Below are 16512 nucleotides of genomic sequence, written 5' to 3'. Positions count from 1 at the left end.
AGCCAGCAATTGCCTACTTCCAGGCCACGACAATAATCTACTATTTTTCCCTTTGTTAACTGTAGGCTTTTTTTTGTAATACTCGTATGTAAGACTTGTTCTAGTGCATAATTTATTTGTGTCAATGGAATAAAGATATATGACTACAATGAATGGCCTCTTCTACTCATTCCGAGCGCAACTGAGACGTATACGTACTATGTGTACGGTAGTTTAGTGATATTTAATATACTTCTTTAGTACAGTTATCCATGAAACTTGTGTTCCATCTGGCCGCTACTCAAACCAAAGTGGACTCTTACACTCATGATGCCGGGAATACCCTGTGTGTACCTACCTTATTGGATTAGTAAATAAATAACAATACAAGTTTCATACTATAATTTATTAATAACGTAAATGAGTATACAATGCCAAAGGCTTAAAATGATTCACTTCATTCAATATTTCACATTGAAAAAAATATTTACAATAAAAGAGAAAATCAGCTTGCAATCTATTTAAAATTGCCACACCGGGAAAAGAAAATCTAATTATTTTATTTATCACAAATCTTATGAGGGAGCTCGCTGTGCACTCGGCTCGAATAATCCAATTTACTTCTCAATAGTACTGTGCAGCAATAAAACGTGCGACGAATCTATAAAATGTGCCAAACGGAAGACATTTATTATGTAACAAATCTATTGTAAGTTAGTTATTTAAAAAACATTTAGTTTTAACATTAGGTATACGTACAACATACAGATACGGAAATTGAGCACGTTACTAGTATCTCAAATACTGGTCATCTCGGGCGCGCCTCGAGCGCGGCGGAACGCATACTACGCCTACAACCTTTAAGGCCAATAACATATTAAAAATATAATCGACTATGAGCTCCTGCTTACGTGTGGGTATTGTATTGTGCCTTCATGTTGACACGACGAGTGTCCGTACAACCAGCGGCCGGCCGCCTGAATCACGAGCCACACGCAAGCTTGGCTCTCACATCCTCTACAGCTTAATGATTGGCCAATAGTATGCGCTGCACTCACCTGTTCCCTAGTTTTAGAACCAAATTCATTAAACTCATAGACATGCCTTACACTGGCACGGAGTGCATTACAGTAGGTGGTGTGGCAGGTCTACGATTTTAATACTAAGTGTACATCAGACATTTGGATACGTAGGCGTAAATACTAACCCTGCTAATAGAAATCTGAGTACTCTACTACTTAACTGATCAGCGTCCACGTGTGCAATTGACGAACAAGTGATACTTATAACTCTGGCTACGTTAACAATATTAACCCGAAGGCAGAAATTATTCGCACAACATGCGGCGGTTATCCGCCGATAACATTATTTACAAAGCACGAAAGAGCAGCGTCCGCGCTCGCCGGTACTACAAATAATTTGATAGTTATGGCAATACAGAATAAATGTGTGCCGGATATAATTTCTGAGTAGGTCATTTGTAGAAAAGTAAGAAGAATGTTCAGGTTAGTTAGTTTCAATTGTGTAAAATTTGTTATCTTAGCTAGCTAAGAAGAATAGGGGCCGGCAAACGCGGGCGCGAGCGCCGCGCGCGTGCGCAGGCGGGCGCCGCTCCCCTCGATGTGCTGCCAGCGACGTTCGCTGACAGCACTACTGATATGACCTTATTATGCACAATATAACAATTCATTTTAGATCTAGTAACTACAGAATCGAAGCCATCGATATAATTTTGTGCACAGCTTACGGAAACTAGAACAGTTTGAAACTTTAATTCAACATCTCATAAAAACTGAGAAACAAATCGTGTTACAAAATACGTATCATTCTTAATTATCATACTTTAATATTTATAATACATTGTTCATGATGTTTTTTTTTTTTTTTAATTCTTATTGTAGCACACTAACCAGAATAAGATATGTTATTTAAATTCTGATTTTCTCCACGTAATAACAATTTGGCTTAGATTACAATTTAAAATAAAACTTAGGATTGTGAATCTTGATTGATTGATTTTCTATTAAGATCTCAAAAAATCGTCTACAATTATAAAGAATATAAAGATAACGAGACGAGCTCTGAATGTGTTTCAGTTGACAGTGTGTGAAGTGCATTCTTTGCTTTGATCGTGTGCGTGTTGTTGGGCTCATCATTACACATACAGTGGTGTTTAAAGTGACAAGAGATGTTATAACAACGTTGGTGAGCACACATTAGCTGGCCAACAGGCTGATAACTTGAACATTGACGAAGGTATTGTCATTAAATATTTATATACATAACTCTGCATTTGTCTTTCATAGAATTCAAATGAGGAAACCCGTCCAGAGCACATATCGTTAACTTTGGAGATAATTATTGTAGGTCTACATAAAAATATACATATAATAAAAATCATTCATGAAGAATCACATGTACTTTTTCCTGTACTTTTATAAAAATTTGCATTACAAAAAATCAGTAACATTCAAAAACTTAAGACGTCTCTTAAATTACGCATATATGCATGAGTATTCAGCAGTAAAGCACAAATAATTGTTCGAAGCTGCAACATGACTACAATTACTCCCTACTAATAATTAATTATTAACTAAAAATTGTAACTTGTAAAATAGCCAGTGGCGTTAAAAGGTGAGTGAAGATAAAAATAATTCGGCGCTCGGAAAATATGACACAAAGTTGCTTAACAAATAGAAATAGAACCAATAAAACGAACGCGAAACTCAGTTCAAGTAGGTACGCTAAAGTTGATTCTTAATTATCACATGAAACCTTTACAAAATAAGCACCGTCAACTATAATTATTACAACGTAGATTGTGCGCGAAGGACTAGACCTCTCTAAGAACAAAACATGTCATGGATTGTTGCCGACTAACTACGTTTGCTTAACGCGAGTACCTTACGCGGTGTGAACGCCCTACTTAATGTTGCTAATAATTAAAGCTATCATCGCAGACAACTGCTCTGTTACATGGCTCTGACCAAGTGTTCCGGCTCCGGCTGCGGCAACAGTTTCTTTACATTATTCCTTGATATGTTACTAATTCAATATATTCAAAGTGGAGATGGTAAAGGAAATATTTCTTGAGGGTTAGCTTACGTACAGTTAACTATAACTAAGTTTTTGAAGAATAATTTGTCCATGGCAGTCGTATATAGTTCATCAATATATTCGAATTGAAAGATATAAAAGCTTAAAAATATTTAAAAGTAAAATCAGATCTACAATAGCATTGATGATTGTTGTAAAATTTAATGTAAGTAATAATCTAAATGGCAACTACGAGTACATGTCAACTCAGTACCGAATGAATGTGTCTTGGCTGAGCAGAATCTATGCCAATTTTACACCCGCGAGTTTTATTTCGTTCTTAGTATATAATCTACTGTATTCGAAGATGTAAAACTTGAGGCTTTGTATTAATGATGCCGTGAATTTTGAGACTTTGTAAGTTTTTCTAACTGAAAGACTACTAAATCTATTGAGTGAATATAATGACACGAATGCTCGAATACGTGTGAATCGATGGGTTTTGTGCTTTGGTATCAACTTTGAGCGAATTCGTAGATGTTACGTTACTTTACAATACTAAACATTCGTTTCGTAAATACAAAAAAAATAATTACGTCGTCTAAAAGGGTTGGACCCGTATGCATGTTTAAGTCAGATAAAACTATTAAAATAGCAATGTAAAAATGACAAACTGTTAATGAAAATATAGTGTAAACAAATTTACAAGGAGAAATCTCAATGATATGTAAGAGCTCGATGGAGCTCCCTTCTTTTCTTATATACTACATATAAGCATTATGCCTATGATTACGATTCAATAAAATGCTATAATTTATAAACCTAGCGATCAATAGTTCGATTTGTGAATGAACTGACTGCGAAAGTAAACATCTATATTGGTTCGCGAAGCAGTAGGCGGCAGAGACTGAAACAAAAGATAATTTGGGGCTCCAGAGCCGGCGCCGCGGCCCGGGCGCTGCCTCAGGCTTCCTTACAGCGTAAGCTCCAAGCGAGACGTTTATAACGCGCAGCGTAACACGCACAGGATACTAACACCGAGTAATCTCTACAACTATTCAAAATAAAGTAAAACTTCAAAATATGTAGTACGTAGTGGGTAACTTTAGAAAAATATGTTGTAAACGAACAACCGAGTAGATGGCACCGCAATAACCTTCCCAACCCAGCCGAGTATGAAAAGAATTACGACAATGGACCTATGTACAATCCATGTCAGTACCGGTAAACGATAGAATACCGCACCGCAATAAATTTGCACCACGAAGCAATTTAATATATATTCTAACCATGTAGAGTTTCCTAAGTAAATTATAATCTAGTAGTAGTACAAATTACACTTTCTAAAATTAAGATGATTTGTTCTGTTCTGTAGAAAACTAAAACATTACCTAAATTAGGTAGATATAAAATTGTGACGAGCTAATAAAGTTTATTTTGAGTAAACTAACAAGTCGAAATGGGATAAGGTATCAATATTTACAAATTTACTATGATATGCAAGTGCAAAAGCTCACTAAATATCATTACATGAAGTATTTTCTATTGTCAATTACAATAATTTAAATAATAGCGTACACTATCATTTACAATCTGGAGTAAAGTATTCACTCACCCGAGTAAACATTAGGTAATTCTTACAAATATGGAAACCGTAGAACGCTACACTTTAGCTGCTCGCACTTGTATATGCATTACACGAATACAATAACAGTTGAACTTAATGAACTATTTGTGTTAGAAAGTTTAATAATGACTTTGGTATTTTTAGTGCGCGAGCCTGGCTTAGGTCCGCTACGTCACCTGAGCTTCCTTGTACGTACAGTACTCGATCGGCTAGCACTATTACTGGTTCCTTAAATATATAATATGTTTGTACCTTTACAAAGAGAGTCCATTGTCATGTTAGGGCAAAGGAAACGCAGGTAGATTCATATTCGAGTAAAAATCGTATTTTTGTTCCACTGGCTTAATACGGCGCAAATCTGTTGTAGCCGCTTCTGTATACCGCAGTCTGGAATAAAAGAAGAAATCGTTAAGTGATATACATACAACACATAGAATTTACATAGTTCCAGTGTTACATAGAATTTAGTAAAATATTGTATCTATTGTTATTTTGTACTGAGAATATTGAATAAATTATCTTATCTTATCTTATCTTATATTCAGAGTATCTTAACTTGTATAGAGAATGCTTTTATTGATTTCAAAATCAGCTAACTATATAAGAAACATAACTTAAGGTCTGTTGTATACTGACCCCATAGCCTGTGACCGGGCCGATGCTGTGACCTAGGTACGGATCCGCGTATTCTCTGCCGTACCTGTAACCATAAGGTGATTATAAGTAATTTTAAATAGTATTTGGAATTGGAAAGATATTAATTATATGACCCTAGTCGGGTGATACGTCCATGACAAAAAAAGAAAAATGAAACTTACGCGGCAGCGAGAGGCGTAAGAGTGGTGGGCTGGGTTTGTGCGTTTACAGCTGCGGCTGCGGCGGCACGCGCGGCGGCGCCGTAGTTGGCCGCAGCCGCCGCCGCCGCCGCATGCTGGGCCGTCGTCAGCGGCGACTTCAGCAGGGGAGACGCCGCGGCCGCCGCGGCTGCCGCTGCCTAACAACACATTCACCATTACACTATGAATAACGTAATTTTATCGTGGTAATAATAGCTGTTATGCGGGTTTCTTCTCTTTAAGAGATAAACAATAGTACATTACTGCAGAGGCCATGAAGTAAGGGATTGATGGACGAGTTCGAGGTAGACGGACGAGTCGTAGATGAGGCCGGATAAAACGAGTCCAGCAATCCCTGTTCTGGCCGAGGCTTGTATAGTGCTTTTCTCAAACAATGTGAGGAAATATTTCATCCATCCATCCATCCATCCATCCGTCCTTCCATCCATCCATCCGTCCTTCCATCCGTCCATCCATCCATCCATCCGTCCATCCGTCCGTCCGTCCGTCCGTCCGTCCGTCCGTCCATCGCATCGCATCGCAAATGCTTACAGAGTAGTGGTGGTTGGCTGTTTGTAATTTTTCCTTTGTCAGTTTAATGTTAGTAAGCAAATTTCAAAAGTTAGAGCAGCGGACAATAATGGATTTTCATACATACTTCATGGACTAGGCCAAGAAGTTATGTAGGGAGGTGGTAGGCAGCCATAAATGAGAAACTTCATGTCTCTATTTCGTGATATTAACGCATACATTTCCGAGCATGTTTGAGAAAATATAATTTTGCGATGCTTTACCTAAATATCACTGTGTTAACGATTTATTTCAAACCGATCTAAAAAAAAAAGCAGGATTATTTGTAATCCTCCGGCACGGCACCTACTTAACTTTTAGTTTTATAACTTTTTATAGTGAACCATATTTTTTTCCTATACAAATAAAATAACTAATCCTACTAATATTATAAATGTGAAAGTTTGTGAGTGAGTGAGTGAGTGAGTGAGTGAGTGAGTATGTTTGTTACTTTTTCACGCTTAAACGGCTGGACGGATTTGGATGAAATTTGGCGGAAAGTTAGTTTATAACCTGGATTAAAACATAGGATACTTTTTATCCCGATATTCCCACGGGATAGGGATAAAATCTCGAAATAACAACCGCTAGGCTTAGAGTCATGAAATTTGGTATTTAGGTAGTTGGACGTCTGGAATAAAACATAAGTGACTTTTTGACCCGTTATTCCCACGGGATACCTAGGGATAAAATCTTGAAATAACAACCGCTGGGCTTAGAGCCATGAAATTTAGTGTGTAGGTAGCTGAACCTCTGAAATAACACATAGGCTACTATTTATTCCGATATTCCCACGGGATAGGGATAAAATCTCGAAATAATAACCGCTGGGCTTAGAGTCATGAAATTTGGTATGTAGGTAACTGAACATCTGAAATAACACTTAAGTGACTTTTTGACCCGATATTCTTACGGGATAACTAGGAATAAAATCTCGAAATAACAACCACTGGGCTTGGAGCCATGAAATTTGGTATGCATGTAGCTGGACCTCTGGAATAACACATAGGCTACTATTTATTCCGATATTCCCACGGGATAGGGATAAAATCTCGAAATAATAACCGCTGGGCTTAGAGTCATGAAATTTGGTATGTAGGTAACTGGACATCTGGAATAACACTTAAGTGACTTTTTGACCCGATATTCCCACGGGATAACTAGGGATAAAATCTCGAAATAACAACCACTGGGCTTAGAACCATGAAATTTGGTATGTAGGTAGCTGGACCTCTGGAATAACACATAGGCTACTTTTTATTCCGATATTCCCACGGGATAGGGATAAAATCTCGAAATAACAACCGCTGGGCTTAGAGGCATGAAATTTGGTATGTAGGTAGCCGGACGTCTGGAATAACACATACGCTTCTTTTTATCCCGATATTTCCACGGGATAGTTTTGTAACTAACGGACCCCATACATCCCATACATCCATTGTCATTATTATTTTGTAATTTTTTCTTTAATTGTATACTTACTGTAGTTTTTAAGTATTTTATTTGTACTTATTTTATTTGAAAAAATGACTTTCTGCCAAGCTTCTTGCGGCACATTCTTCTTGGCAATGATGGTCTTTCCGAAAGTGCTGATATTTAAAAAAATGACGTGTAAAAGTGCCCATTGCGGCCTATTTACTGAATAAATGATATGAATTTGAATTTGTACAGGGAAAAATTTTGAAGTTTTAGCACTGGGTTTAGAGTCTTGAATTTTGTACAGTTATTCACAACACAACCTCAATGAAGACCACGATATAAATTTTGGAAATTTCCAGGGGAATTTTGTAAAAATCCCGAAAATTTCAATTGCAACTACCAGACCGAATAGTTTACGCGTGCGAAGCCGCGGGTAAAATCTAATATTTCATAAATGCCTTTAAATCAATTCTCTGTTCATACGCTAGTGCAAGCTAAATTTCTATGCTTTGCGTAAGACAAGGACATAACACATTTTAGTTTGAAAGGGAGTAAAGAAAAGCCTAGTTATAAAAGCTTTTTCTAAAACATGCTCGGAAATGTTTGCGTTAATGTCACGAAATGGAGACATGAAGTTTCTCATTTATGGCTCCCTTCCACCTCCCTACATAACTTCTTGGCCTAGTCCATGTATGAAAATCCATTATTGTCCGCTGCTCTAACTTTTTAAATTTGCTTACTAACATTAAACTGACAAAGGAAAAATTACAGACAGCCAACCACCACTACTCTGTAAGCATTTGCGATATTGCGATGCGATGCGATGCATGGATGGTTGGATGGGTGGATGGATGGTTGCATGGATGGATGGATGGATGGACGGATGGTTAGACGGATGGACGGATGGTTAGACGGATGGACGGACGGACGGACGGATGGATGGATGGATGCATGGATGGATACATGGACGGATGGATGGATGAAGTGTTTCCTCACATTGTTTGAGAAAAACACTATACAAGCCTCGGCCAGACAAGGGATTGCTGGACTCATTTTATCCTCATTTTGTCTACCCCGAACTCGTCCATCAATCCCTTACTTCATGGCCTCTGCAGTAATGTACTATTAATGGCTCGTATCCAGTTATTCCGATTTGTAATGAATTTAAAACTTTCATGGAGTTCTAAGCTTGGAGTACATTCATCAACATCAAAACATAAAAAAAGTTTGTTAAGTGGCAGGAATTAAGGGTTAGAAAGATGCAGGTGAATTACAAATAACTCTGTATCAATTCGATCCAGGTCAGTCTCAAAATCAGAGCTGGGTATATGCAACCAATGTAGCTAAAGCTGAGACTAGCACCCATTGCCTACATAATGTTGTACTCATTTTTATTTTTATTTTTTTAAAGTGGAAAATTGTGTAAATAACTTTAAGATGTGGCAGGCAATAAACATTTTATTTATTTATTTTTATCTCCTGCACTAGGTAGGTATACTGCTGGAGTCGCCAGGAATATTATTTACCAGGCATCACATCATCGGCCTGCCGAAGTTATTTAGTATACATATAACAACATTTTCATTTCATGGCATATTTGTGGGAAAACTCAACATTTTGTGCAAAGGTAGATAAAATAAATAAACTTTTTATTTCCAGCTTACAAGTGTACATAAAGATTATTGTTGTTTCTACACTTATACTTTTTTAACAATTAGAACGAGAAGAAAAAAGTATATAAACATATGTACTACTACACGTCTAAATCATGTTGTTGTAACACGTTGTATACTAACAAAAAATAAAATAAGTTAAGTTTTTTTAACCGTACAAACACCTGTAATAATCTGTTCAGTTACTTCAGTTATACTTCGGCTGATAGTTGTTAATATAAAAATGAATGCCGTGAAATTTGCTTTTTAACAATGAGCCCACAAAAGGCAGAAAGTGTCAAGAAAATAAATGAATACATATTCCAAAACTGTTACTAACTAGTTATATTATATTTCATAACATATGTTTATTGCACTTTTAATGCAACTTTAATAATACTTTACCATTTATGGCGCCCATTGAAAGCCACTCTCCGAGTCACCGGAGATACGCGTTGAGTCTTAGGGGCCCTCAGGTATTATTTAGCCGTAAAGAAAAAGCCATAACGATGCATAATAATTAAGCACTTAAAACCAGTTAACACAATAAACGATGTCAGTAAACTTACACAAGTGCCTAGATAGAACATGCAGCGTTCGTTTTATGTTTTTCTGCACCAAAGAGCCCAAGAAGCAATGATATTTTGCCGTGCGACGATCGCTCTATCCATTGTCTCTTACTTGTACATATAGCAAGCCGACTTAACACTCTGCAGGACATCCCGAAATACGTTCATCAGTAGATACGCCATTTCTCGTATACAGGTTTCGGGGTGTCTCACAGAAGTGCCGACAATAGATACCTACGTCTGTCACTCGAAAAAATATATACGTATTTATAAGTAATTCGCGTGGGCTCAAACGTCGAAAAATGTTGTTGCAGAAAATGTGATACATGTAATGCAATAAATGTTGAATTGTTCATGCACTAATAATATAGGAATAATTAAATAATACAGTCAAAATGTACAGTAACTATAACATTCTTATACAACTGCTACTTGGTGATGGTTAGTATACTTCGAAAGTAGCTATTACGATTTTGTGGGCTCAATGTTCTACTCGGAGCATGATAAAATTAGCCTGTTGAAGTCAATTCACAGCTGCAGCAAACGGCAAAACTAAACCCACCACAATACCAAAGGAACAAGGATAATTCAACAGCAGCCATCGTCTCTGTTACCACAACACAATGTGCACCCTTAATATTACTGTGGATTACCAACCAATAGGACCATACGAATAAAAAGGAGCAAACAAAATCCCAGCACTCACTCCACAATGATAAACATCTGACTTATACTAGCGTGGGTGGTAACATGAATCAGGAAGCGAAAGAGATATATATTGTCGCATATCGATCAAACTGAGCTAGAGGCGTGATCTTTACCTCGGCTGCGGGCTTCGCGGCCTGTAACATAACAACACATGTCATGTTCACACAACCTGCCACACCGGCCCTGGCGGGGCACGCACGGCTGCCCGTGGTACGTGGCGCCAGGGATGGCCATCCATACGGGAAATAGATGTAATGGTCAAATAAAAACTATACTTATAATAAAAAAAAAGCAAGCTGATGACATTTTACCTGAAGTCTGTAGTTGTTATCTGCCGTAGCCGCTGCAGCTAAGAACGGGTCGTAATATACGCTGAAATTATAAAACAACAAATTATAATTAGAAAATATTTTACATTTGAAGAGTCATTTATCGACGGTTGTGTCTCAACAACGTGTCACATACACACAAAAAATTAAGACAGAGAACGGTCGATATAAAACATACACCAATATACCAATAATAGTAAGCTTGTGCCCACCAATACTTAAAAAAAAAATGCTGTATTATGTAATGTAGTGTCGAATATTCATAATACAGACCTAACAATAAAAATAAATGACCTAATTATATGTAGCATTAATAAGTTGAACTATTCAACTCTAAAGAAGCTTTTGAAAAAAAAACCTGCAATAAAAAGCAATGACTACTACCAACTACTACTAGATAAGACTTATGCCCATTCATAGGTGCAAGGAGGTACAGTAATTAAATGATTATGTATACCTAATTGCATAATATCTAGACGTAACCGTTATTTGAAAGGTAACCGTACAAAAACTATTTATTTGTGCAATTAATTATACATGTAAGAAATAGTAAATCTATAATTATTGCAGTGAGCCAGCCAAGCCAACAATCCAGGGGGCCTACCATGATCTTTCCATAAACGATCCAAACGCAGAGCAGTTCAATTTAGGCACCTAAATCGAATCGTCGAAATTGGTACCACGACGTTTATTTCTCAGAGCTGAGTCAATGGTTTACAAGTGAATGAAAACCCGATATTGTCTCTGGTCCGAAACTGAAACGCTAAGTCGCGAAAGGGATGCCGCTATATGCAAACCAAATATTGTATACTAAAACCTCTTTATTTTGGAAAAACATAACTCTATGTCATTCCGTGTTCTTAGCAACCGTTGTGTTGATTACAAATAAAATGTTTACGCTGTCACTCATAGATGAGAGTGTGTATAGTGTATACTGGTCTGTCACTAATCCACGAGTCTCTTTTCTTACTGATAAAATTAGTTTTATCAATGAGGAGTTAAGAAGCACAATGTCGTGTCGTGAGTATCTATGAAAAGTTATAAAACTTGAATAAAAGTTTAAAAGTTCTTGAAATTTAAAAATATTTCAAGTAAAACAATTGAAATTCCAAAAGAATTGACAGAATGAGTAACTTATACTGAATCGCTAAATTTGACACTGAAGCGATTCAATTCCTACTCAAGTTACGAAAACCGCTTGAAGATGGCTTGAAGTGAGTGAATGGAAATGTCTGTATCGCTGTCGCTGAACCGTGCTTGAACTGAATCGCAAAAGTAACGTCGTGGTACGAAATAGCGATGCAGTTCAGTTTAGAGCCTTAACTGAATCGTATTAAGAGAGCGTGGTAGGCCCCCAGTTAATTGTTAGTCACGTTGCAATTAACCAAAAAGTTATCTAGGACTTGTAAATAGGTTATTCTAATTATCAAGGAATTGTAGGGAGTTAAAATAATCATACCAACGGGAGCTAGAACTGACGGGATAATCTGAGGCGGGATGATGCGGGATGATGTGGCATCAGTAGGGATGTTTTGAAGGAATTGGACGGGACAATCTTGCGCTCCTGTGAGATTAGGGTTTTTAATAAAACTATGTACCTATGGAAACTAGTGTAATGTAGTTATTAAGTAATAAAAAACCTGCATAAAATAAAAATTGCAAGACCCCGAAGATGCTGGCAGCGTTTCCACTTCGAATAGCTAAACTAGTTCTTAGTCCGAGGAGGCTGCCAGCTCTGCGCTTCTGTGACGTCTAAATAACTTTTTAGATATTTCTTTAAAATGTTCTAAAGCACTAGGAACCCACGGACCAATTGTCTATTTTTACCCGACTGCGAAGAAGGAGGGTGATGTGTCTGACACGTATGTATGTATGTCTATTCCTATGTCCTCTCGTACCTACTCAACGGCTGAACCGATTTTGATAAATGATACGTCATTGGATTCGTCTTGATGACGCGAGCGACACTGGGTACATGAAATTCTTGAAAAATGAAAATGGCGGATTTTTGGAGCCAAATTGTAAGTTTTCAAAAAATGATTTTTATTCAAATCTATCGAGTAAGGTATCAAATGAAAGGTAATAACTAGCCCATTCTAAATATATACAGGATATAATAGTTTAAATCTACCATTATCACAGTACTATTAAAAAAGTGTGAAATAAAACAATAAATTAAAAAATTAAAAAATCAAAAAACAAAAATACTAAAAAGAAGAAAACAAGTCTAGTGGGCTAGAACTTTGTTAAGTACTAACTTAAAGTTCAACAGTCGGGACCAATTTAAATCGCGACGCTCAAAATCTCTTACCTAATTTATATATATATATAACTTTCGCGATTCTTACGCATAGCTATTCTCGGGATTTAATTAAGACTATTTGCAATATTGCTAAATATATGATCCTTATCTTGACGGTTCGACCACATTGTAGGGGCCGTCCGTTTCACGACAAGTGTTCACGTGTAGACTCAAATAATGATTAAGCATGTAAATAAATTGTCGTGTCTTTTTTTTTTTTCAAGAAGCTAAAGGTAGTTAAAAGGTATTTGGGTGGTGGGGTAAGGTAAGGGTGAGGTATGTTAGGCGGTGCGGTGCGGTGAGTACTCACTGTGCGTACGCGGCGTGCAACTGCGACGCGTAGGCGGCGCGAGGCAGGACGGCGTGCGGGAGGGTGTGTTGCGGCGAGTGCGGGTGGTGCGGGGGGCGGGGCGAGCGGCCGCGCAGCGCGACGCCGCGCAGCGCGTTGGCGGGGCCGGGGGCGAGCGCGAGCGCTACATGCAACACACAGACTAGGGTGCAGGCGGCATGCGGTTACCTGCGTCGCTGAGCCGCGCGCGGCGCCAGCACGAGCGGCGGCGCGGGCGCGGCCGCCGGCGCCGCGCCCAGCCACGGCCACGTCACGCCGGACACCCGCAGCCCTGCGCACACATCGCGCCTCCACACTCACTGACCATCACAGCGCGAGCTGTCACCATACCCCCACGCGATACCTGCCTTCTGCACCCTCTTAATTGGTTGAATGAAAAGGTGCGAGGCGTTTGATAATTTTGAATTTCGTCGAGTGGGTCTGTCTATGGACAGACTTTGCACACGACTCGAGCTCGCGTTGCGGTGGTTACATAAATAAAAATACCTACATTATTTCTCACAATAGAAATCCTGTCGCGCAGACGCCGTTTCTTCACTAAATCGATAATCTCATCCAAGTGCATATTAAGAAAGCGAATACAACATTATCCGACCAATAATCAATCACAAATTATAAACAAAAATTTACTAGATACTATACTAGAATGCAATTCTAATTACAAGGCTAGCAGGTATTACCCTTCCTTGGGCTTCGCCGCAGTCGGGTAATGTTCAAATATAAACTTATTATTCACATGAAAAGGATTTCAGGGCCATGCTACATTACAGCTTGATAGAAGTCACATCAGTCAGTCTTATAAATTCCAAATGCTGTACGGGAAACCGTCCTATTTGCAATAAGTAAAGACACAATATTGAGCCGTTGCCTTCCTGCTCTAAAGAAGCATGGCCGTTAGAGTAACTTTACAAATAACGTAATCAATTGCATCGAGCATTAGAGCTAAATCAACCACATAGTCCCACCACATTAAGTAAAGAAATCATGCTCGAATTAATGTTATCATAAAATGTAGACGCGTAAGCAATTTTATCGTCGAGTGAGATATGAATACAATAGTAAGTGTGAAATATCTCACCTTCGGGCCACTGGACGCACACTGAAACAAATAAAAAGGACATTATAAAGATGAATTAAATCTTAACTGATTTCCTAAATGAGTGCTGCTCTGCCGCGTTTCTTTATTTGGAAATTAAGTATTTTTTAATTATACTGTAAGCCATATTGCACACTGATTAAATTTAATAAATCAGTTACCGTCTTTTCAAAAACCCAAGGATAAAATGTCCACGAACTAAAACCAATTTCAGTTCTGCGACCACACGCCACACCATAAGTAGTAGTGATGTCTAAGGGTGATGATTGGGATTTTTAGTTGACGGACATTTATTAGTCTATTTTCGTAACACACTGGAAACGACGGTTGTAACGCTTCTCACCCACACAAAAATAAAGTTTGAAAATGACACTCTCTCTACACAATTTAAGAAAGTGTACCTATAATGCAAGACAATTTTGTATTATTCATTCCAAAAAGATCATTTTGATGGACATAAAATAACTATAGTTATTATAGACCCGGAGATGGTGACACAAAATATTAGATCACTAGCTTATGCCCGCGACTACGTCTGCGCGGATCTAGGTTATCGCGCGGTGGCGCCTTCTACCGGAATAAAAGGTATTCTATGTTGATCCTTGGGGTTCAAACTACCTATATACCAAATTTCATCAAAATCGGTTCAGTGGTTTCGACGTGAAAGGGTAACAGACAGACAGACAGACAGAGTTACTTTCGCATTTATAATATTAGTATGGAAGTAGGGATTTGTACCAGTATGGGGGTTCTTCAGGGGTCTAATTACGTAATGACAAAAAAGAAAATGATGGTCATAGCGCTGGTACCGGCGGCCCAATCGCGTGGGCGTTAATCGAAACGTGCCGGATAAATAACGAGTGATGAACGATTTGTTCCACAAAAATGCTTATATTTTCCGATAGTCTTTAAAAAAAAGATGGAGCCGGTAGCGTACCGCCATACTTCTCCGGTGTGACTTACAGTCAGCCATACCGACGCGAATACATTAATTAAAAAAAAATTCAACCATTTGTACCAGGCTAATTTTTGCGCAGCTAATCATCGTCGAGTGGCTACTTTCACGGAAATCACCTTGCCATACTTTTCCGACGGTTCCCAATGGCCGCCATACCGCCGCAAAGGAGTAAATTTTTTTTTATTGCAAAACGATTTGTACCAGCCTAAATTTTTTTTTAACTGTTCAGTGTATGATCATAAATAGAAGTCTGCCTGAATGCCATAGCTGTGGGAAGTGGCGAATTTTTTCAAAATTCTAAGATTTGGCGAAAGTATGGCGCCACTTTTTCCCTCTACTAGAAGTATGGCAAATATAATAAGGGTCACATTGTATCATATCATTTCCAAAAATCCAAATGCCATACTGATACAAATCGTCAAAAAAAAAACTTTTTTTATCATCTTGGCTTAAGTGCGACAGTCGTCCGCCCCATGGTTACAATCTGAAATATATTTTTTTTACATAGAATTGCTGATAGGATTGATGATGATGAAGAGATAGAATTGCATCTAAATGAACAGAATACAATGATTCGATGATGTAAAAAATGTTTTTCACCTCAGCACCCCTCAAACAGGCAGGTTTTGCTTTGCTATGAGAAATCAGTTAGCAAAATCGCATTTTGCTCACTCCGTGAGACAAAGTAACTTTTTTTTGCTGCTCGGTATTGTTGGGTCTACTCACTGAATCCCAAATATTTGAAATTCACTTTGATCTGTCACTTTCACTTAAACACAAAGAAAGCGAGAGATAGTATCAAACGTGTTGATCTTAAATTAAATTTATATGGTATTAAAAATATATCGATACCTAATAAATTACATAACGAAATATTTCTAAAATGTAAATTTTTCCCGATCTTTTAATGAAGTATGGAACCTCGTTGCACGAAGCCGCTTCTCTTGTTTTTTTCTTTATATTAAAGAATTCCGTATACTGCCTCTACCTACAGTTAGAATAAATATTTGTTAAATTGAATGAATTTGTAACAAATCTATTTATATTTATGTAAAAGAAATCTTAATAAAATCATATTTAAA

At 37.8% G+C, this 16512-nt stretch overlaps 1 protein-coding gene across 6 annotated transcripts in view; it reads right to left on the bottom strand.

Moving 5' to 3' along the window:
* Positions 1-366: 366 nt before the first annotated feature.
* Positions 367-16512, bottom strand: part of Rbfox1 (RNA-binding Fox protein 1) — a 100092-nt gene continuing 83946 nt past the window's right edge. For 3 of the 6 annotated variants that reach the window (XM_074087994.1, XM_074087991.1, XM_074087993.1), the window contains 7 exons: positions 14455-14475; positions 13338-13500; positions 10708-10768; positions 10510-10530; positions 5461-5636; positions 5279-5342; positions 367-5029 (listed from right to left, as the gene is read on the bottom strand). In XM_074087994.1, coding sequence (XP_073944095.1) covers positions 4985-5029; positions 5279-5342; positions 5461-5636; positions 10510-10530; positions 10708-10768; positions 13338-13500; positions 14455-14475 — 551 coding nt within the window. In that variant the 3' untranslated portion in view covers positions 367-4984. Of the gene's footprint in view, positions 5030-5278; positions 5343-5460; positions 5637-10509; positions 10531-10707; positions 10769-13337; positions 13501-13544; positions 13648-14454; positions 14476-16512 lie in introns of all 6 variants that reach the window. The other 3 variants (XM_074087995.1, XM_074087996.1, XM_074087992.1) reach the window with 3 other exon arrangements.

This window comes from Choristoneura fumiferana, chromosome 5 (genome assembly GCF_025370935.1).
Source record: "Choristoneura fumiferana chromosome 5, NRCan_CFum_1, whole genome shotgun sequence".
NCBI classification, from domain to species: Eukaryota; Metazoa; Arthropoda; class Insecta; order Lepidoptera; family Tortricidae; genus Choristoneura; species Choristoneura fumiferana.
The sequence above is the reverse complement of the archived record's forward strand: the minus strand, read 5'-3'. Positions and strand labels throughout refer to the sequence as shown.